The sequence below is a fragment of the Gracilinanus agilis genome, chromosome 4, assembly GCF_016433145.1.
Source record: "Gracilinanus agilis isolate LMUSP501 chromosome 4, AgileGrace, whole genome shotgun sequence".
Classification (NCBI taxonomy): domain Eukaryota; kingdom Metazoa; phylum Chordata; class Mammalia; order Didelphimorphia; family Didelphidae; genus Gracilinanus; species Gracilinanus agilis.
In genome coordinates, this window is record NC_058133.1 from 253,697,340 (window position 1) to 253,721,495 (window position 24,156).

The following is a 24,156-nucleotide window of genomic DNA, read 5'->3' on the forward strand; positions in this document are numbered from 1 at the left end:
TGAAATTTGGGTATTAATATTTGTACTCTTTACCTCACAGGATTGTTGAGGATTATGGATGTTAGAATGCTTTGTGCCAGGTAAGTATGTATTATGATTATTACTAATGACCCTACTTCTACCTCCCTACCACACTGTCACCACCGACCCACCCAGCAGCCATTCCTTTTACTGTTCTTTCCCACTTGTTCTAAGAACAGTAGATAATCTACTCAGTCCCTTTCTCTAGTTCTGTCTTTTTCCTACCAGGATCAGGTTTGGGTAAGGAATTGGGGGTTGAAATTCATATTTCATGTTCTTTTTTATTTTAAAGGTAAGACTAGCCCTGGGCAAGGCAGACCAATCAAAAAGCCTTGAACTTTTGCCATAACCATCTTCCTTGTGTTCTGTGACTCCAGGAAGCTTCTAGATACCTTTTCCCTCTAAAGCCCCTGAAGGAATCATTTATATGGTAATTCAATGTATTTTTTTTTCCATGGGGACAGGATATGATGGGGACATTTCCTTTTTTTGTTCCTTACCATCTGGGGTTTTGTTGGGCATAGAAAGAGCAGTTTATTTTTTAAGATTAGGGTTAGGTGAGTGCCTCTAGTCCTTTGCACTATCTATTCATTTCAGATGAGTCCATCATTCTAAAGTCTCAGACTGAGAAAATTCTTCAAAATCAGCTTCCTTGTTGAGCAAGTGGAGGAAGGGGAGACCTAAGAGTCCACTATCATTTTGGATATCTTTCTCTGACTGCCAGGTAAGGTATTTGTTTGCAAATCCTTTCAGAAATGACAACAGGAGAGTGAGTAAGCCCAATTTCTGCCAGTTGGGCTCAGTGAGGGAGAACTAACAGCACTGGGTAGAAGTTCTTAAGAGGCAGATTTAAATTCAATATAAGAACAATATTAGTTGTCCCCCAATGCACTCTGATACTTTAGGAAATTATTAGAAATCTTCAAGGGGAGGCTTGTTAGATGTGCTGTATATGAGATTCTCAGTCTCAGTTTCCTTATCTGCAAGATGAAGATAACAACAGCACCTTCCTTTTGGGATGGCCTTGAGAGCAAAGGAGAGTATATGGAATGAGCTTTGCAAAACTTAAAGTTATAAAAAATGTTAGCTGTTATTTCTCAGCCCAAATGGGAATTTCTGCAATGCTGGTTAACTTTGGTGGCTCTTAAAAACAAGTATACACAGGAATGTCTAGACTTGTAAGAGCAGATTGTTAAATTTTCAGTGTGAGCATTCATACCAAAGAAATGGACAATAACTGCAAATCAAGGCTTGATTGTCTTGGCTTAAGGAAGTGTTAATATATACAGATTAAACTTGAAAGTAGGTGCAGCCATTCCTATTCCCTCCCTCCACCAGAACCCTGTTGTTAAACATTTATGTGCACACCACTTTATTTATTCTATAAATATTGCTTGAGCTCAACGGAAGTAAAGTAGAAGGCTAGGGGTAAACCTGGTTACTGCTGGATAACAACAACAACAACAACAATAACCAGCATTTATATAGTGCTTTAAGGCTTACAAAGTGCTTTGCATATTTTATCTCATTTGAACCTCATTAGAGACTCCAACAACAAAATATTTGGATGTGGGATAGAATCTAGGGAGGAAAGGGTCTAGCAAGAGAAAGGGTCTAAATGTTCTACTTTTTTCTCTGACTCAAACCCCAGAAAAATCAACATATGTCCACTGTTTGTCAGAGGGAGGGAGATAGTCTAGTTAACCACTCTGGGTTAGTCAATTAATTAATAAACTTTTTTAAAGCTCCAACTATGTGTCAGATATTGTGCTAGAGGCAGCTGGGTACCAGGCCTGGAGTCAGGAAGACTTGTATTTCTTGTATTTAAATCCAATCTCAGATACTTAGTAGCTGTGTGACCCTGGACAAGTCACTTAACTTCTGTCTGCCTCAGTTTCCTCAACTATAAAATGGGAATATAGTCTCCCTTGACCAACTTGATAGACACCTTCTTTCTTCTTCATAAACAAGATGGAGATGCTGATGCTGGTGAATATACTGCATTAAAAAGATCTGGGTTTTGGCTTGTGCTTATAGTCATGGGCATGATTCAAAGAGAAAAACAAAAAACAGTATTTCCATATTGTTTTAAGGCTATTAAGTGTTTTGCTCACAACAACCTTGTGAGATAAGTAATGTTAATATTATTCCATCTTACAGATAAAAATAAATGAGACTGAGAGACTGACTGACTGACTCTGTGTGTGTGTGTGCGTGTGTGAAAGAGAGAGAGAGAGAGAGAGAGAGAGAGAGAGAGAGAGAGAGAGAGANAGAGAGAGAGAGAGAGAGAGAGAGAGAGAGAGAGAGAGAGAGAGAGAGAGAGAGAGAAACTCATATAGTGAGGAAGAGTCAAACCCTCCACCAGTTAAAGGAGTGTGACTTTAAGCAAATCATTGGATTTTGAGCATATACACCTTTCTGATAAGAGAAAAATTGAATAACAAAAATCAATTATAGAGCAACTTTGGATAGTCTAGAGATACAATTACTTCTCCAAGCTCATGCCAATGGGAGATTCAGGGTGGAATAACAGAAACACTGCTGGACTTAGAGTCTGGAAAACTTGGGTTCAAATCCTACCTCTGAATGCTTGCTTGCCATAGGACCATGGGTAAGTCTTTTAACCAACTTAGCATTCGTTTTCTTATCTGTAAAATCTGTGATAATGACATCCCTAGTACCTACTTCAAAGAGTTGTTTCAAGACTACCGTGATATAATGTACCTTTCTAAAGCACTTTGAAACTTTTAAAGCACTATACAAGTTGTCCCCTAAAGTCTTAGAATAACTTTAAGCTAATAAAGCTTCAAACTATGCTAAGACTTGGGACAACCTGTATATTTGTGTGTGTGTGTGTGTGTGTGTGTGTGTGTGTGAGAGAGAGAGAGAGAGAGAGAGAGAGAGAGAGGAGATAGGGACAGAAACAAAGACTGAAATAAAGACAGAACAAGAGAGAAAGAGACAAAGGGAAAGAGAGACAAAGAGCAAGAGAGACTGTATATGTATGAGGAGAAAGAGAAAAAGTGACAAAGTAGGGCATGCTAGAGAGGTATAGAGAGCTTATACTCCTTTCTTCAACAATCTATTCCTATGTTTCATGCTGCAATCTTGTATCTTTTTTTCCCCTTTTGAACCCTAACCTTCTATCTTAGAATTAATACTGTTATTGGTACCAAGAAAGAAGAGTGGTAAGGGCCAGGCAAGTGGTGTTAAGTGACTTGTCCAGGGTTACACAGCTAGGAAGCATCTGAGGTCAAATTTGAACTCAGGCTCTTCTGTCTCTAGGTGTGGCTCTTAATCCACTGAGCCACCTAGCTCCAGCCTCTTACTTCTTAGTTAGACACTAAATTGCATAATGCTGAACAATTTATTTCATTTCTCTGGACCTCATCTGTCTCATTTATAAAATAAGGAGAGTTGACCTAGCTAATTTATTTATTTATTTATTTTGAACTCGTAACTTCTGTGTATTGACTTATAGGTGGAAGAGTGGTAAGGGTAGGCAATGGGGGTCAAGTGACTTGCCCAAGGTCACACAGCTGGGAAGTGTCTGAGGCCAGATTTGAACCTAGGACCTCCCGTCTCTAGGCCTGGCTCTCAATCCACTGAGCTACCCAGTTGCCCCTCCTAGATAATTTTTTATCTTAACTTTTCTAGCTCTAACACTCTACAATCTTCTATGGCCTTGGAACTTTGAGAGAAGTGAAGTAAATTGTGCAAAGTGATACAGCTGGTTTATAACCTGGCCTGGGATTAGAAACCCAGGTCTCCTGAAGCCATAATGTCCTTCTCTTCTGGCAGGACCTAGGTTACTTCTCCAAGTTCAAAGATTTTACTTAACACAGGATTCTCCAAATAGCTTATTTCTCCTCTCCCTGCTGTGGCCATGTTTCACTATTTTGGCAGAAAGGCATAGAAAAGAGAGGAAGGCAAGTAAAGAAAGACAATTTAAAAATAATGGTTAATTATCAAGACTGTTTGGGGCTGGCTAAAAAAAAGGAATTAGTAGAACAGAATAGACATACAACAAACAGTTGTAAAAATTTATATTAACCTTGTGTTTAACAAAAATAAAGATACAAGTTTGAAAGATAAGAATTCACTATTTGGTAAAAAATTTTGGGAAAACTGGAAAGGAGTCTAGCAGAAACTAGATATAAACCCTTACACCATTTACCAAGATAAAATGAAAATAAATACATGACCTATGCATAAAGGAAGGTATCATAAGCAAGTTAAGACAGGAAATATGTTACATATCAAGTTTATGGATAGGAGAAAAATTTATAAATAAACAAGACATAAGACAAAAGTTATTGTGAGATATAATATAGATAATTTTGAATACATTAAATTAAAAAGGTTTTATACAAATAAAACCATTGTAGCCGAGATTAGAAGGAAAGGAGTAAGTTGGGAACAAATCTTTATAGGCAGTTTCTTGGATAGAGGTCTCATATCTAAAATATATAGAAAACGGTATTAAGTTTATAAGAATATGAGCCATTCTCCAATTGATAAATTGTTAAAAGATACGAATAGATAGTTTTTGGATAAAGAAATCAAAGCTATATATAACTATATGAAAAAATGCTCTAAGTTATTCTGGATTAGAGAAATGTAAATCAAAATGATTTTAAGGTATCATCTTGCACTATCAGACTGGCTAAAATGATAAAAGCACAAAATGACAAATGTTGGAGAGTATGTAGAAAAATGGGAAAACTACACTGTTGGTGGAACTGTGAACTGATGCAGTCATTTTGGAGAGCAATCTGGAGTTATGCCCAAACAGTTATAAAACTAAAGGTAATCAGGGGAAATGGAAAAGAACCCATATTTTCTAAAATATTTAAAGAAGCTCACTTTGTGGCAGCAAAGAAGAACTGTCCATCAATTGGGGAATGGTTAAAAAGTTGTGGCATACAATTGTGATGGTATACTACTGTACTGTAAGAAATGATGAACAGGTTAATTAAAAAAAAATTATGGAAAGACCTACATGAAATTATGAAGACTGAAGCAAGAAAAATCAAAAGAACATTATATACAACAAAAGAAATATTGTTTGAAGAATGACTTGTGTAATTCCATCTCCAGAGAAAGAACTGATAAATAGAAATAAGCAAGACATAGTGTTATATATACATACTGTTATATATGCATATATCTTATTGTCAAATAATACCTTCCCTGATGAGGGAAGGGGATATTTTAATGTAACAAACAGATAAATAAATGTAAGTTAAAAAGGAAATAATGGTAAAATAGGGAGTTAGAATACCCTGAGCCCCAAATTATCATTTATGATTTATGATATATCATGTATGATAAAAATTATAGCCTTAAGATTTTTAGCACGTTATTTGCTACCTATCTGAATCCTGGTGTTAAATGAAAGCAGTAATATTTATACTACCTATATCCCAGAGGTTGTTATAATGAAAGTACTCTGTAAGCCACAAAGTACTTTATCAATATGAATTATTGTTGTTGTCATTGTTGCTCTAGAGTTCTTTCCAGGTCTTCTTTCTGAGGCAGACACTGAGATGACCATAATTAATGTAACAAAGCAGGAAAAGAGGTCAACATATCAGGTTCTTTATTGCTAAAAGGTCCCATCCACCTCTAAATTCTATGATCCTTTTAATTATCCTCTGAAGTCTTGACCTTGTTTTAGTCATTAATCTCCCAACTAGTGTAAAAGTGATCCAGTTTCTGGATCATCCAAGCCATTCATTTATTTCCTGTACTTTTCTTCACTACATGCACATTGTGCTTCTTAAATAAGAATGAGACAGAGCTGGATAGCAAACTTAAATCCTGCCATTTGCCTTTTGGGAACTATTTACTTATGTCTGACTGATTAAAAAAGCATTTATTAAATGCTCTTTTTCTGCATTGAACTGTGCTTGGTACTAGAGACACAAAGAGAAAAGTATGACAGCCCCTACTCTCAAGGAGATTCTATTTTACTAGGGAAAAATAACAAATATGGAAGGGTTCAGCTGAAAAGATCATTGGAAAGGCCCTTGGGATACAGTTGGCAAGGCAGAAGGTAATGCTTCTTTTTTAGTCTCTTTTCTGTAAACTAAAACACATCTATTTTTTTTTTAAACCCTTAACTTCTGTGTATTGGCTCCTTGGTGGAAGTGGTAAGGGTGGGCAATGGGGGTCAAGTGACTTGCCCAGGGTCACACAGCTGGGAAGTGTCTGAGGCTGGATTTTAACCTAGGACCTCCCATCTCTAGGGCTGACTTTCAATCCACTGAACTACCCAGCTGCCCCCCAAAATACATATATTTCTGATGCTGTGCCGTTTGATGATGCCAAGGATTCTGATTGTGAATACTTTATTTTCCAAGTTTTCAATAATTGTGGCTGCCCAAAGGGTGGGGCTATAGTACCTGCAGAGGCAGTAGCCAAGGATGCCCAAGGCTGCATGTTCATATGATTGCTTCCCTGGGGGACCAATAATCTTAAACTTCACTGTTCTTCCCAGGGTTACTTGCCTGTGGGTGTCAGTTGGTTGTGCCAAGCACTTAGTAAAAAGGAGATATAAATTGATGTTTGGCAAAAGGCTTAATGATTATTTATAAATTTAAATTATTACATTCAGTAATAAATTCTAAATTATTAAGGCTACTGATACCCCTCTTTGACTATAAAGTTTAGATTAACTTAAATAAAACATTAACAGCTCTTTATTACACAAAATCCAATTGATAAAATTTGCACTATTCCAGAGTATATAAGCAAAGAATATTAAATAAATAATTTTTCTTTCTTTATCAGTGGATAAGATATAATACTGGAAAGAACCTCAAAATCCAGTCCAATTTTATAGATGAGGAAACTGAGGCTCAGTCACATATTGTCTGGGCAGCAGAATTGTTCTTTCTGCTATATCACACTGCCTCCCCTATCCATAGCTGTTTTATTAAGATGTTTTCCCACAATTCTCCAAATATAAGCTCTTTAGGAGAAAGTCATCTCAAGAGATCTGCATTGTTGCACAGCTCTGTTTTGTTGATCTTATCTTCCAGGATAAAGGGAAGTAGGCCAGAGGTTGGCTTGAGGCAGGAATAGGGTAGGGGGGGAACATTAAGTCTCAGCAATTTTTCCTTAATCTGGAGAAATTTGCTAAACCTTGAAATCTGGACACTCTGGCCCACTCACATTGTAATCTATTCTTGGCTGGAACAATGAGAGCTTCCTGTGGGAGTTTTCAACTCACTTTAATCCCAGGGCTATTCGCAACAATAATAATAGCTCACATTTCTATAATAGTGTTGCAAAGTTTATAAAGCACTTTCCTGAAGGTACCCTTGAACAAACAAAGGCTGGGGAAATGAGGAACTATGATCAACCTTCAGGGCCTTAGGTGTTTATAAGGAACTTCAGAGTAAGAGAAATTCAAGTAGTAAGTTTAAAGAAATTCAGATAACAGATCTAAAATGAAACATACACACAGCACACATCTTCTTATTATATGTTCCAGGTATCCTATCACTTTTGACCCGAGATGGTGGATATCCCAGATTTTCCTCGTTTATTCCAGAGTTCTTCTTTAACCAGTTGTTTCCTCCTCCTTCTCTATCTTATGGAGGTGAATGCAGGTAAAATAAGTTTGGGGCACAAAACAACTTAAATACAAAACAAGATGGTGAGCATCTTGTCATAGTTTCACAATTCAGTCTTCTTCCATTCCCTTGTCCAAGAGTCCAAAGTTAGGAGAAGGCTAGTGGGAAGTTATTTGATGGTCTTCAGAACTGAAGTTTAAAGATTGTTTCATTCCTTGAATGAGTGGGAACAATTCATGACCATCCTCAACTAGCCATTATCAGGCAAGGAATCTGACCTTGATTAAATTATAAATTTATTCTAGCCTTTTTCATTGCCCCCAATCAGTGTCTGACATATACATGTACACATACACAGAATTAGAAAGAATATTAGAAATATAGAAAGAATTAGAAAGACTATTCATTTGATCCTCACAACTACTGTGAAGAAGATGCTATTGTTATCCCCATTTTATAATTGAGAAATGAGAAAACTGAGGCAGAGGTTAAGTGGCTTGCCCAGAGTCACACAGCTATTAAGTATCTGAAGCTAAATTTGAACTCAAATCCTCTTGACTCCAGGTCCATTACTCTAACCACCACACCACCAACCACCTAGTCATAGATCTCAAGCTAAAAGAGACATCAGAGACCACCTAACCTTCCCCCCTCATTTTTCAGATAGCTCATATAATAATAACTAGTATGAAAAAAAAATACTTACAGGATGTAGTTGTGTTCTCGGGTTCTGTTGGTTTTGGACAAAAAAGGATTAAGGGAAATCATCAAGTCTCTTCTAGTAGTTCTGGGAGGGTTTCTTGAAGGAATAGAATATCATGAAATATAACATCTACTGAACATTCACGGCATGTTGAATGATATCCTAAGTACAGTTGGTGAATAGGAGAGAAATAGAAGATATGATCCTTGTGTTCATGGGACCTATGCACTCCAGCATTTGGGGGGACCATGCACACTGCCCTTCTCTCCATATAAAAAAAAAGTATATTAATTGTGCAGCAGATTAGGATTGGGTCTAATTTAGGTCAGTCCTCTGGTCATTTCTGCTTGATATTAGAACTGAGGTTCTTGTAACTCATTTAAAAGTTAACAAAAAGGAGATTTACTTAGTCTTAATTGGAGAAGAGAAAGGGAAAGGAAGAAATAGTTATATAGCACCTTCATTATCTCATTTGATTCTCACAGCAAGCCTGAGGGAAGGTCCCATTATTATCCTAATCTTTTTACAGGTGGGGAAACTGAGGCAAGGTTTAAGTGACTAGGATATTCAACAAGAATCACTGAGAACATCATAATTTGGTTCATCTTAGTAAAGCAAATGTGAATGGAGTTCCTTGTGGCTGTTTTGTACTTAGTAATCAAGAGGTGATGTCAATGATCTGAGCCATTAGTCCCTCAAACCAATTAAGTCTCAAATATAAACCATATCCTTTTAATGAAAAGCTAGTCCAACTTGTAGGAGGGAGGGAGGTTGAATATTGCTTCCACTAGAAGATGCCAAATGAACACAAATTAAATGAATGATTTGTACAATTCATAGGGATACCTTCTTAGAGGTGGGATTTTAGTCGAGGTTTTTAAAAAACTAAAAGAAACAAGATGGTGGAGAGATGAAGAGGAGCATATTCTAGGCAAAAGGATGGCCCTTGGAAAAGCATGGAGGCAAGAATAGGCATTTTATGTTCCAGAGATTTGAAAAGATTAGTCCAACTAGAGCATATGGGGTTATCTATGGGTATTTTACCCAATGAATCAGGGGAGAAAACTTTGTAGAGAGTTTGTGAAGGCCAGACTAAAGGGTTTGGATTAGATATGGTAAGAAACAGGGACAGCTTGTAGGTTCTTGGGCAGAGGAGAGACATAAGGAAATTATATTTGACAATTTGTTTTTAAAGCACTTGTGTTGGGGTTCTGTGTGTGTGTGTGTGTGTGTGTGTGTGTGTGTGTGTGTGTGTGTGTGATGGCTTCTTTATTTCAGAAGAAGAAATGGTGATTGGTCATAGAGAACCTATTCTGGCCATGGTTGGGGAGGAGGTGGAGTTTCCCTGCTATCTACCTTCCAAACTGGATGCAGAAGACATGGAGATACGCTTTTTCCGGAACAAAATCTCTGAAATCGTCCATATCTACCAGGATAGGCAGGAGCCATTCAACAGACAGATGGTACAATACCAGGGCCGGGCACAATTATTGAAGGATTACATACAGGAAGGAAGTGTGGCCTTACGTCTCCTCCACATTATTCCTGCTGATGAAGGTCAATATGGATGCCTCTTTCAATCTAAGGACTTCTCCAACAATGCTACCTGGGAGCTGGAAGTTGCTGGTAGGTGATTAATCTTCCCTGAAGAAGGGAACAGAATAAAAGTAGTTGCATTGAAATTCTTTTGAAAGGGAATTAGGTTGATCAAGAGGACATTTAGTATCACTAAACAGGATTCTAAAGAAATAGAAGACATTATCCTGAGTTTTAGGAAGGTTATAGTCTACTTATGAGAGACCCCCACTTCCCAACAAAGCTCACATGTACATGCATGCACACATATACACATGATGAGTTGAAGTGATTGCAAAGTAAATTGGATGGAAAAGGTGAACAAATGAATGAAAAATCATGATTAAGTACTTACACTGTGCCAAACATTGTACTAAGCACTAGGTACACAAATACAAGTCAGAAAAAAATTAGTCCTTATCCTCAAGGAACTTACATTCCATCAGAAAAAGAAAACATATATTGGGGAATGATGGTTAGGAGGAGTGTTTTGGACAGAGAAGTCTGAAGGATAGTGTTTGGAGTCATAGAGCATGTCCTTTCCAGGAATGGTAGTGTTGTTTTGTTTGTGGTTCTTAGAGCTAGAGGTGGAAAAGGGAAGGAAGGAGGAAGGCATGTATATACAATATAGAATGGCACAAGGGTAGCTGGGAAGTAGCTTAGTGAGTCTAGTTCTGGAAAAGATAGTGTTGAATGCTTGCCAACCAGGCATCCCAGAATGTAATCTTAAGTTCCTAGTTAGAGGTAGAGACAACTGGAAAATGACCAGGGAGTGATGTGGTAGATCTGGGCAAATGCATTTGATAAATTATAGAGCAAAATGAATATGTAATTATTGAGAAAGAAGTCAATGTTACTTGGATTTCCCTTGTTTCCCTAGGGCTGGGCTCCGATCCAAATATATACATCGAAGGTTTTGAAGATGGAGGCATCCTACTAAGGTGTAGTTCCAAAGGCTGGTACCCCAAACCAAAGGCTATATGGAAAGATTATCAAGAACAACAACTACCTGCCCTATCAAAAGCTATAACCCAGGATGCTCAAGGACTGTTCCACTTGGAAATGTCTGTGGTGGTCAAAGAGGGAGCCCATAGCCATGTGGCTTGTTCTATCCAGAACACCCTCCTTGTGCAAAAGAAAGAATTTACAATTCATATAGCAGGTCAGTAGGAGGAATCATCATTTTCTTTTTAATTGTCCTCATTTAATAAATAATTTTCTTCTTAATTATCTAATACTAAAGCCTTTACAGAATGAAGTGTGCCTGAAACAGGGGGGAAAGTGTTTGGTCAGTTTCTGGGAGAGTATTTCCATTTGACCCTTCCCCCTCAGGCACATTCAGTCCACTGCTCTATGAGTACCTGTGGATAAGTGTTTAATTATATATCTAACCACTTGTAGGGAAGAGTTGTGGGCAAGTTTACTCACTGACATAATCCCAGAATTGCTATGTCAAATAGATATGTATGAAGCCCTCCAGCAAGCTATTGTGAAAATTCCCACCTCTTCCTCTCCCCTGAGAGGTTACTTTTTTAAATGCATAGGGAAATGCCCTAACCTTCTCATTGAAGTCCTATGAAATGGTATTTTTTTGCCCCACATCATATTTCTTTCTGTATTCACCGTCTCCTTTATCTAATAAGAGCTTTTTTTTTTTTTTCTTTTTTTGAGGAGTCTGAGGAGGTAGAGTAAGGTTTGGGAAAGTTAACCCTGTTCTGTTCTCTTTTTCTCTGATCCTCTCTAGTTCTAGTCCCCAGACCAGCTTTGTCTGACCAAACATGTCTCTCATCTCTGATGAGGCAATTTCTACACTCAGCACTCCTCTATCCAACTCCATCTATCAATATAGAATGGCCCAAGGATGGCTGGGAAGCAGCTAGTCCTGGACGAGATAAGGTGTTGAATGCTTGCCAACCAGACATCCCAGAATGTAAGCTTGAGTTCCTAGTCAGAGGAGGGCAAGAGCATGGCAACTTGACCAGGGAGTTATGTGATAGATCTGGGCAAATGCATTTGATAAACTGAAGAACAAACTGAATATGTGATTGTTGAGAAAGAAGTCAATGTATACACATTAAATAACCTGGGTCTCTAATGGGACAGAAAAATTTTATCACGTTTATTGGCTTAAGAAAGAAAGTATACAATTGAGAGAAAGGATAAAGCTCCCTAACGCCAAGCTACTTTTTCAACAGCATATCAGGATTAAATAAGAGCAGGGGAATACAAGAGTGAGAGTGATTCAGGAAGTAAACAAAAAGTAGCTTTTTCTTGCCCCTCTCTCCCCATCTATGGATAGGAGAGGGCAGCAGAAGACAGATAAGGGATTTGTAGACAATGCCTAGTTATGATAGTCTCTCCCACACTGTCTACTATGGTTTCTCAGTTGCAAGTCTCAATAAATAGTCTTAGGAGTAAATTGACCTGATCCCCTTTCTAGTCCAGCATGGCTTCTTCTTCAGCTATTTGTGATGGTTTTCTCACTTCCTCCTTCCTACCACAAGTCTTTTAAGTTTTGGTTGAGATCAGACATCTAAATTTGATTAAGCTGGGTAATCTACTTTATAGCAGGTTGATTCTCTCTCCATGTCTCTTGAGTCACTGGATCTGTGGACAAAGCCAAAGGCAGGTTATATTCCTTGCAAAGGACAGTTTTACAACCTCTTGAAAAATCTGCTGAAGTTTACTTTACATTTGCAAATACATACACATACATACATAACTATACATGTATGATATATGAATATATATGTATTATATATTACAAATTTTCAAAATAAACATCAACACTTAAAGGAATGAAGATGACAGTGATATCAGTTTTAGCTTAGCTTAACAATAATGGCAAATCCTTTGTTATATATTGCAGATGTGTTTTTACCAAAAAATTCTGTGTGGAGAGGATCATTCATTGGAACCTTCATGGGGCTGGTTAGCCTTCTGGTGCTCTGCATGATTCTAGCATTCTATTTCTTCCAGAAGCAACGAAGATCCAAAGGTAAAAAGGCAATTCTAGCTTTGGTGTCATTCATAAAAAAAGGTGGTGTGCATCTAGAGTACCTATAATGTGATATATTGCTCTCCTTATACAAAGGGGACAAAATATGACAGTACTACAAGAGTAGTGATAGTTAGGCAGAAAGGAAATGAACTCTTAGATTTGATAGCCAAGGGAGAAAATATTTCTTTTTCCAATAATAATTAATCAATAAACCTTTATTAAGTGCCTATTTTGTTCCAGGCACTATATTCTCTTGGGATATTTGCCCAGTGCATTTTGGAAAAGGCTCCTTCTGTCTGTCTGTGTTACAGGAAACCTGCTACTTGAAATAAAAAAGAAGATGAAGATTTCCTCCAGATATTTCAGTGCAAAAATGTGTTACTAATAAACAGATTCTTAAATTGAGGTCTCTGAACTTTTCAAAAAAACTATATTTTAATATAATTGACTTCTTTCATAATTCTATGAATTTTAGATATTTAAAAACATTATTCTGAGAAGGGATCATGACACACAGAAAAAAGTTAAGAACCCTTACTGTAAAAGAAGTGCCTTTCTTTAAAGAAGAGGTTTAAAAAGATCCAGAGTAACTCCTTTTAAAATTCTCTCTTTCTTCTTCCTAGAAAAACTGAGGAAAAAGTCAGAGAAAGAAAAAGGCAAGTAAAAGCAATAACATTTTGTATAACAATCCCCCAAATGAAGAAAAGTGGGGAAGAAGTCTTAGTTATTGTCCAATCCAAACCTCTCAATTCTGGGTAGAAAAGCTGAGGCCTAGAGCAAGTTCATGTTCGTATAGATAATTGGTAACATTTGGGACCAGAAAGAGATGACCCCCTAAAACTAGAAAAGTAGCATGGGGAAACAGGCAAGAATAAAAAATTAATTTAGTAGGCAAAAGCTATTGGGAACAAATTTGTTATCTTCTCTTTCCATTTGTTATTATACTCCCTAGAAGAACTTTTTTCTTCCTATTATAGGCTGACTATCCAAGAAAGTAATGGAGCATTTATCCAAGAGCCTGAGTGCTAACCTCTAGGGCAGGGGTCGGCAATGTATGGCTCTCGAGCCATATCTGGCTCTTTTGAGGGCCAGATATGGCTCTTTTTTCAGGAGCCATAAAATCAATTTTTTTTTTCAGGCACTGTTACAGGAGCGTGCACTGTGAGCACTGTACGGCTCTCATGAAATTACATGTTAAAAAATGTGGCGTTTATGGCTCTCACAGCCAAAAAGGTTGCCGACCCCTGCTCTAGGGTATCATGATTTAAGAGTAAGACAGCCTCAATAGTTTTAGATCCTAAAATAACCAGCTGTTGGCTTGACAGTATTGAGATTTGCTTGGGCTACTATCAGGAGGTTGTTCTATTTTGCTAATATATATTTCTTTCTGTTTGACTTTCAGGAAAACTCACAGCTGAGTTGGGTAAGTTCTTTGGTTGTCAGATGACAAGTTAAATAGAAAAGAATAAAATGTTTTCAGGTGCATTACTAGAAAGAAACAGAATGGCATTCTACTTTATTCTCCTCTAATTGATAGACCAATTAAAGAGTAAGGTCAGTCTTGACAATAGACTATATTAACTATAATATCATTTGAGGGGTTGTGAGCTCCAGGAAGTCTGGTTCTTTCCAAAAGTGCCTATCCATTTAGATTCTACTAGCAGTTCATTAGACTTTAATTAGAAATTAATTACTTTGTGTTGCTAGGCCCTTTTGAAAATGCAAATATTTGATGAGTTTTGATAAAATCTATGAGTGAACATGACTAAGATAAATTTTCTCCTATCATCTCAAAAAACGGAAAAAAAATGTGTCAAATAAAGGAACAATAATCCAAAAGAGAGAAAGGAAAAAAAAAGAGGAAAGAAAGCCTCACAGAAAAAGCCTTTTGGGAAAACTAACAGAGAAATGAATAAGAAGAAAAAAAAGCTCTCAATGGATTGAATAAATACTGTGGGGTAAAAGAAATCAAGATGGAACCTACAGAAGGAAAGAACCAAACTACAACAATAAAAACTAAACTCTCACAAGAGAGGCAAGACCTACCACATGAACTTCTGGTATGGTTCAGAACCTTAGATAAATAAAGGAATATTTATCTGGTATCTTTATGATTAAAACCAAGATCTTTGAACTAAAAATACAAGAGGACAAACAAGAGAACTGACATGTTAGAAAAAAAAAACAGTGCACATTTATAATAAAACAATGAACTCTGAGAAGTAAAATGAATCATGTGGAATATAAAAACACAAGGATGGCAGAACAAGTAAGAGAGTAAAGTTTTCTTAAATGGCAAAATTAGAAGAGTGTAGAATACCCAAAATCAAAGCAACAGAGCTAGAGGTCAAAGCCTAGTGATATAATCTAACAAATATGGATAAAAAGTAACAGAAAGATAAATAAGAAATTTATAGAAATATAGGAAAAATTAGACTGATATTTTCAATCCAATGAGAATCTTAGGGTGATTGTGTGTGTTCTCAGCTATTTGGAATTTTTACAAAATTTAGGACATAACTGATAATTAGATTCAGAACTGCAGAAAAGCTAAGTATATCTTTTCAAGATGCAGGTTTAAATGAAGATTAAATTGAGATCATAAATAATGAGTAGATCAAAGAACAAATAATAGGTATAATTCAATCTACGTAAAAAAAAAAGAATACTACACCTGTGATAACATAAAAAAAGTTTGGAATAAAACTATGAGAATTTGAAGAGGATACTCCATATGCCTGACTGAATATATGGAGTATTATATATATAAACAAATTTTAGAAAAGAAAGGCCTAACAAGCTTAGCATGCAATTAGTAAAATTAGAAAAATAACAAATTGCCAATATTTCTAAACAAGTATAAAAGTGATTTTGAAAATCAAAGGGAAAATAAACAGGATTGTAAATTTGAGCAAATGAGCAAAACAAAGGAACCATTAAAAGTGCAGAACACCAAATTATCAAAATCCCAAAATTAAAAGGGAAATTTTGCAACAAATGGAAAAGAAACAAATAAAATTATCAGAAACCACTGTGCCCAATTATTGCCAACAAAACAAACAAAAAAATAAAATAAATTTCTATAAACAATCATACTCAGTTTAAAAAACAATTAAAAAAGTAAATAGATAAACTAAATAACCTAGTCTCAGAAAAAAAGAACATGAGCAAGTTCTTATGTGAATAATTCCCATAGAACAAATTCCAGGGTTAGTCAGATTTATAAACGAATCCATTAAATATTTAAGGAAAAATAATCTTCCCTATTTTCCATATATGATGAAAACACCCAACCAACTTTTTCTGTGAAAGACATAAGTAGGTGTTTAAAACACTGGACCTGTGGTTAAGAAAACCTGAGTTCAAATTTTACCTCAGACCCTGGGCAAGTCATTTAACCCAGCCTATACTTACTTAGTGTACTTTGCAAACCTTAAAGAGCTAAATAAATATTGTTGTTGTTATATATACAATCTTGATTCCTATATCAGAGAAAGTAAACAGAAAAAGAAAATTTTAAGTTAACACTGTAATGTATATCTATACAAAAATATTAAATAAAATAACAATATAGAGTATGGTACTACATACAAAAAAAATTTTTTTTTGTTATAACCAAGTAGGTTTTGCCAAGAATGCAAGAAATGCCAAGATTCCACATTGCAAAAGTAGTTAGTATAATAAATTATGCAGATAATAAAATACATAATTATATAAGTATATGCAAAAAAAAGTCTGGCAAAATAAAGCATTCATTTTATATTAGACACTAAAAAGCAGAGGAATAGAAGGATCTTTCATTTAATTGAATATTTAATATATCCAAAAGGGTTTCTGTAAAACCAAAATTTAGCATTCTTCATAAAGAAATATTGGAAATTTTCCCAATAAAATCACAAGTGAAACAAACATTGTTCTAGAAAAGGTAGGCATAGGAATAAAATAAGCAAAAGAAGAACTTGAGACTAAATATGAACCAAAAAAGTGGCAAAATTATCCTTCTTTGGAGCTAATGATGATCTATTTGTAAGAGGTCAGAAATATGGAGGAAGGTGCCTCAGAGACCATTAAATCCCAACTCCTTATTATACAGCTGAGGAAAATGAGGCCAACGGAGATTAAGAAACTATCCCAAAATAACACAGTAGAAAATGTCAGAGGTGGAATTTGAGTCCTGGCCTTCTGACTCTAGAGCTAATGTTGTTTCCACTGTACTACATTAAATAAATTTACTTTATTTAACTAAGCCTTTATTAACTAAGAGATGAGTGAATTATAAGACACAGGAAGGTATTTGAGAGCACTGGATTTGCAGGTAGGAGGAAAGAGGAATGAAGGGCAGGGGAGAGTGTAGAAATAAGAAAGTAAGTGACATCAAAAACTAATTTTGCCAGTTTAGAACAATAACATTTTAGAGCTAGAGGGTGCCTGGGGGCAATCTAATTTCTTTTAATTTTATAGATAAGGAAGCAAGTAGAGTGACTTAAAAAAGGTCAGACATCTGGTTAATGGCAGAGTTAAGACTACAGCCTCTGTCTCCTGAGTGCCAGAGTGTTCTTATAACTATACCACATTTCCTGTTGTTGAGGAAATAGTGAGTTGAAAGAAACCTTTATGAGGGTATTCTGGAGCCAGCTCTAACCACTCTCTAGCTGATTGTTAAATTTCTAGTGTGAATATTAGCATCTCAGAAATTGGAAACCACTACAAATCAGGAGTTGATTTATTGCATTATTAATTGCCTAGACTTAAAGTGATGGAGAGAATGTTAATAATGTAGAGTAAGCTTTAAAAGTGTGTTATGTACAATTTTTTCTGCATTTTTTGAAGAGTAGGTGTTAAACATTGACCAGCACACTTCTGCCTGCAACTCCAAGTACCAAGCAAACTGTGAACTTTGTGAAGTCATGACCTTTGGTGCCCTGTTCCTTTTTCCCCCTTCTGAACATTTTTTCCCTTCTCTTTAAGAACTTTCTCTTTTGAGGGCAGCTAAGTACATCGGTGGATTCAGAGCTAGACATAGGAAGTCTTGAGTTCAAATGTGGCCTTGGATATTTCCTAGCTGTGTGATCCTAGGCAAGTCATTTAACCCCTATTGCCTTATCCTTACCACTCTTCTGCCTTGAAACCAGTGCATAATATTGATTCTAAGATGGAAGGTAAAGGTTTAAAAAACAAAACAAAACAACCCTCTCTCTAACAGGTGTTAGTGTTTACTCTGACTACCAAAATTTCTGGTGTGTGTGTGTGTGTGTGTGTGTGTGTATACTCACAGACCCACATATAAAATCCTTACTTTCTGTCTTAGTATTAATTCTAAGACAGAAAAGCAGCAAGGGCTAGGCAAGTGGGTTAAATAAGTTGTCCAGGGTCACTCAACTTAAGTGTCTGAGGCCAGATATGAACCCAGTTCCTCCTGATTCCAGGTATGGCTCTCTAACCACTATGCTATCTAGCTACTTCCAGGAAGTATATTTGATGTCATTAAGACCACAGTGTGAATTCTTTTTAATGGGATACTCTTCTCCATCTACAGAGTTGTAGGAATGAATAAAGCAACTAAGAACTCTTCAGCACCTAGGTCAGAGAACTATTGGCAAGCTCCTTCCATTGTAGGTGATCACTCTGTTTCCCAAAACTTGTTTGGTTCTAAGTTTGCACAGAGGTATTTCTGGCCAGAAAAAAAAAAAATCACTAGTAACTCCTTCAAAATGAGCCTGATCAAGGTGATATAAACACAGACACAGACACATACACAGACACAGACACATACACAGACACACACACACACACACACTCAAATTGAAAAAACGAAAGTAAAAACAAAAAGAAACTGAATCTCTTGGGAAAGGCATAAGAGTCCTTGACCAGTGTTTGGTTGCTTTTAGACCAGTGTACTCCACACTGTTTCCAGATTGGATTCCTAGAGAGCAATCTGGAATTTTTCCTCTTTTGAGGGGAGGAGAGGAGGAAGAAAAGAGGGGAGGAATAGCTGTAGGTGGCAGAAGAGGGAGGAGAAGAGAAGGGAAAGGAGACTGGGTAAGGAATAAAAGTGCTTTAAGATCTGGAAACTCTTGCCACCCAAGGATATGCCCTTCTGACTTTGGAATTGTCCACTTGTCCTAAGCAGCTTGGTGAATTGATATATTTCTTGGTTTATTTTATAGGTAAGCTTCAGACAGAAATTGGTGAGTGTTCTCTCTAAGAACTCTTTTATACCTTTGAATCGACTGCACTGTGTTTGGGGGTCTACCAGTCCATATATGCCTGTTCATTATCTCCCACCTAGTTCCGTGAGAAGAAGGAGGCTGCTAGTGTGCATGGAACAGGCGATGATTATACTTTTATTCTTACCTCTTTTCTTTCGTTTCAGATTGGAGAAGAGCAGAAGGACAAGCTGGTGAGTGATTCAGAGTGTGTGTGTGTGTGTGTGTGTGTGTGTGTGTGTGTGTGTGTGTGTGTGTGTGTGTGTGTATGTCTTCCTAAATTTGTTCAAAACACTTCCCCATCCAAAATTATTCCCTCCTATTCTGATAATGTTTTTTGATTCCACAGGGGTGCCACATATGTCCTCTATTTGAATTGATAGGGTTGTAGGCTTAGAATTTGTCGAAAATTTAAAGATCATTTATATTAACCTGCTCATTTCACAAGGGCAGCTAGGCAATGCAGTAGATAGACTGTCAGACCTAGAGTCAGGAAGATCTGAGTTCAAATTTGGCCTCAGACATTTAGTATCTATGTGACACTGGACAAGTCACTTAGCTCTGTTTGCTTCAGTTTCCTTATCTGTAAAGGAGCTGGAGATGGACAAACCACTGCACTCCAGTATCTTTGCCAAGAAATCTCAAAAGGGGTCACAAAGAGGCAGATGTGACTGAAACCACTCAACAACAACTTATTTCGCAACTGAGGCAATTGAGAGATGAGGTAAAGTTATACTAATTTGAATATACTGCTTGGTAAACATTCTATAGGTATTTTCTTTTATTTTGTTTTGGTAACTAAACCATAAGCTTAGGGAAAGCAAATTTGTCTTCTTTTTCTTTTGCATTGCCTTACATCAAGGTTCCATATGTAGTCAGTGGCCATTCTAGTGTTGCTCACTTCTTCAGCAGGTAGAAAAATTTTGTTAAGTGCCTGCTATGTAACATGACTTAAATCTTCAAGGTATTTACAGTGTAGTAAATAATCCTAACATGAAGTATTGCATAATAATTGATATAAGGCAGCACTTGAAGGATTCATGATTTTGTTGGTGTGGACACTCTCTATACTAACACAGATGGCAAATTCTATTTTGTAGTTTTTGTGAATTGCTGTCCTCCCCTCCAAATATTGACCACTGAAAGACCAACTTTCTCATGATAAACCTTACTGAATTTTGGTAGACTTAACCCTACTTGTCATACCAAGTCTATACTTTAAACCTTTCCAACTGGGTATGAACTCCAAGAATCTGTGTTGTTAATTAGCACAGTCTTTTTTTTTAAATTGTTACCTTCTGCCTTAAAATTGATACTTAATATAGGTCCCATGTTGGAAGATAAGGACTAGGCAACCAGGATTTGGCAAGTGACTTGCCCAGGCTCACACAGATAGGAAGTGTCTGAGATCAGATTTGAACCCAGAACTTGTTCTCTATTAAGCCACCTAGCTAGCATAGTCTTCAAAAACCTAGGTCATCTTGAAAATATAATGAGACTTGGGGGGCCAGAACTTTAATAAAGGATAAGTGCCAATCTAGCTTTGAGGAGAAGGAAGGACCAACATTAAAGTATTATGTAAATGCAAGTTATGGTAGTGGTAGTGATGGAGGAGATAGTACTAGAGCTGGGTCTTGAAGGATGGGATGCTGGTGACTGGAGATGAAGGGAGGGGTTGGGAATAGGCAGATTACCTATTCACTTCCTAGGGGTGGCCCTAAAGTCCTTTCTCTTTCCCCACTTATGCCTCACTTAAGAATTTATTTTGTTTGGATCTCAAGCAGTTAAGTCATTCCACTCCTCTTCTCTTTGGGGTTATTAGCTAATATTTCTCTCTCTCTTTTTTCAGAATGGAGAGCAGCCAAAAGATATGCAGGTAACCAGAGCAGATAGACCATGTTTTTATTTTGTATACTCTAAAGATGTCCGTTTGTAAACCTTAAAGCACTGTGTTTTGTGTTATGCACACACATGTATATATAAGTAATGATAATTATTCTTATTATAGTACTCTATCACAAGAAGGTGCTCAATAAATTCTGCTTGCTGACTGGCTGACTGGAGTTAATAATAATAACAAAACATTTCTATGTGGCAGGCACTGTACTTTTCTATCTCATTTGATCCTCAAAACAACCCTAATAATACCTAAGAAGTAGATATTATTATTTTACTTTACAATTACAGAAAAATAAACTGAGGCAGGCAGTTTTTCCCAAGATCTCACAGCTAGTGTCTGAGGCTGGATTTGAACTTAGATTTGCCTAACTCCAGGCCCAACTCTCTGTTCACTGTGCCACCTAGCTTTAGTTAGCATAATCTTAATCTCAACTGGATAATGAGAGAAAGATGATAGCAAGTATAGGTGTGCATGTGTGCACAGACTTTCAGAATTGGAAAGTACCTGAGAAATAAATAATCTAGTTCAACCTATCCCTGAATGGCAATGTTCTTTATAATTTCCCTAATACCAATCAATCAGTCAATGCATATTAAGTGCCTAATATGTGGTCCTTCTGCCTCTACTTGAACATATTAATTGACAGGGAGCCTACCATTTGGGTAGTTAGACCCTTCTACTTTTGCACTTATTTTTAGAAAGTTTTATTTCAGTTTTCCATTCTCAAAATCAAATTTTCTACAACTTTTATCTATTGTTTCTCATTCTGCCTTCTGGATTTAAGTATAACAAGTAAATTTTCTAGTTTGCATGACAGCTTTTTCTTTTATATATTTGAAAGTGGCTTTCATGAACCTTAGTCTTCTCCAGGTTGCACATGCCTGTATAGATATATGTAAAAATATGCAATTGTGTGTATGTGTTTATACAATCCACATTCATTCTTATTCCACAGATTACTTGTGGTTTTCTGGTATAGTCTCTCATTTCAGATCATTTCTTTAGTTCAGCTCTATTTTTAAAAGTATAGAACTTTAGCTCTATGACATCGCAGGGGGCAAAACAGTGTTACTCAGACCTAAGTCCACAAAAGATTTTAGCGTATGTCATCTTAGTCCAACACCATCTCTTGGTTCTTAAATACACAAGCTTTCAAAATAAGGAGAGATTAGAAGTCCCTTTTTATCACCTTCAAAGTATCAAAATCCAGCTAGAAATGTACTTCCAACTTTAGGAGTTAGGGAAGGGACAGGGGCTATTTTCACACACAGAGAAACACCTAAGAGTTTTTACCTCTGGGGCAAGGGGAGTTGGGAAAGTTAAGGGGAGAGGAATTTGGCTGTCAGCTAGAGGAAGTGAATCTCCTGACATCATGAGATCTCAGTCTACACAGCTGAATGAGTGGTTACTCCTGGGGTAAAGATGAAGGGTGAGAAGCTCACATGGGGTATCAGGAAAGAAGCAGCATGCCTTAGGATCAGGCTGCTTCTGAGGCTGGATAAGGGAGGTGCTGAGAAGGGAGAGCAAATACATCTCCAGATAAGGCTGTTGGTATTTTCTAAATTGCCTGTCCTGGGTAATGTTGTCATGGCCCCACCCTAGTTTTAATTTTGTTTATATGTTATATTCAAGAAGAAAATGGTTCCCAAGGGAAGGAAATAAGCTTACCCAGGGTTGCACAATGATGTGAGGGAAGAACCAGGGAAATCACAGACTCCCTGCGTTCCTCTCACAGATCAACTCTTTTCCTTTCTATACAGTGAACGTAACTCTGGATCCAGATACTGCTCATCCCAGCCTTAAGGTCTCTGAAGATGGCAAGAGTGTTCTCTATTGGAATATTAAGCAGGACCTGCCGGATAACCCTAAGAGATTTGAAAACCAACTTTGTGTCTTAGGTCAGGAAGGTTTCATTTCAGGGAAGCACTATTGGGAGGTAGAGGTGGGGGAGAAAAGCAGGTGGCTCTTTGGTGTGTGTTCTGACTCAGTGGACCGCAAAGTAGAGGTAAAGCTATGCCCTGGGACTGGTTACTGGGTGATAGGACTGTGGAATGGCTGTGAGTATTTTATCTTTAATCCTCATCGGGTTTCTCTAACATTGAGAGTGCCTCCCAGGCGAGTAGGGGTCTTCTTGGACTATGAGGCTGGAAAGGTCTCTTTCTTTAATGTAACTGACAACTCCCACATATTCACCTTCACTGACAAATTCTCTGGGACTCTTCGCCCCTATTTTCGGCCCCGATCCCATGATGGAGGAGAACAGGTCATTCCTTTGACCATCTGCCCATTGCCCAACAAGGGTGATAGAGTAGCTGCTGAAGATGATGATTGTGACACGTGGTTACAACCCTATGATTTATCAGAGAGTGCTGATTGTGACATCTGGTTACAACCCCGTGATTTATCAGATAGTGCTGAAATTAGGATCCTTAAGAACTGGGAAGAGTAACTTTCTCAAAATGTACAATCTGTGCATTGGGGAAATCTCCACCGTCCAAGTCTCCCAGAAAGCAACAAAGCATCAGCACACAAATACTATGTAGTCAGTTCAGAATGATCTATAATCCTGGAAAAGGAGAAGGCATACTAAGTGGAGGGTGATTTGACTAATTCTTTAAGTTTTACCTGCTTCTAGCCCCCTCCTCCCCAATCTTTTTACTAGAGTTGTTCATGGACTAATTAGAACTTTACCTATATCCCTGATCCCAACTTGGGCTTACTGACATTCCCACTCTCTGGTCATAATAAGTCATCACTATGTCAAAATAGCAGGCAACAAAAGGGAAAGAAAAGAGAGGGGTATGGATATTTGTGAAATAATCATCCTCTCTTCTAGATGAGAAATAAATAAATGATATATTTCTTAAATATTCTTAATGAACCAAAAAGGAAATATGTTGATTAGTCATAAGCACTTAACTATCATACTACAGGAACAATGTGGCTGTTACTTAAACAATATGTTGTGGATTTATTTTTAAAAGAACATCTATTTGCTAAAGGTTTGGTAATAAGAAAGGTTTTATAAATTAAAAGTATTTTTTTAAAGCTTGACTCTGGGATTTATTTATTCACTCAGCCTGTTCTCATTGATCTCATAAAGGATGTTTAATTATATTTTGCTGTTTACAGTATAATCAGATGAAATAAAATCTTTTTAAAAATGA

At 36.9% G+C, this 24,156-nt stretch overlaps 1 protein-coding gene across 4 annotated transcripts; it reads left to right on the forward strand.

The window, feature by feature from the left end:
* The first annotated feature begins 584 nt into the window (after positions 1 to 584).
* Positions 585 to 24,156, forward strand: LOC123244898 (butyrophilin-like protein 9). 4 transcript variants are annotated; one of them, XM_044673552.1, is made up of 11 exons: positions 585 to 745; positions 7,523 to 7,640; positions 9,586 to 9,933; positions 10,763 to 11,044; positions 12,752 to 12,880; positions 13,507 to 13,539; positions 14,286 to 14,306; positions 19,051 to 19,071; positions 19,257 to 19,283; positions 20,939 to 20,965; positions 22,750 to 24,156. In XM_044673552.1, exons 2-11 carry the CDS (start codon positions 7,547 to 7,549, stop codon positions 23,436 to 23,438), a joined length of 1,671 nt encoding a protein of 556 aa, XP_044529487.1. In that variant the 5' UTR covers positions 585 to 745; positions 7,523 to 7,546; the 3' UTR covers positions 23,439 to 24,156. The 4 variants fall into 4 exon arrangements, with proteins under 4 accessions (XP_044529487.1, XP_044529488.1, XP_044529491.1 ...); XM_044673553.1 differs by lacking the exon at positions 19,051 to 19,071; XM_044673556.1 differs by lacking the exon at positions 7,523 to 7,640 and having other exon boundaries at positions 9,741 to 9,933.

What these genes read in the sequence shown, in the direction of transcription:
- LOC123244898 (XM_044673552.1), top strand. Translation starts at nt 7,547, where the DNA reads ATGGTGGATATCCCAGATTTTCCTCGTTTATTCCAGAGTTCTTCTTTA. An exon ending in CTGGGAGCTGGAAGTTGCTG is followed by an intron (nt 9,934 to 10,762) that starts GTAGGTGATTAA and finishes TTGTTTCCCTAG; the next exon opens with GGCTGGGCTCCGATCCAAAT. An exon ending in AAGAGCAGAAGGACAAGCTG is followed by an intron (nt 19,284 to 20,938) that starts GTGAGTGATTCA and finishes CTCTTTTTTCAG; the next exon opens with AATGGAGAGCAGCCAAAAGA.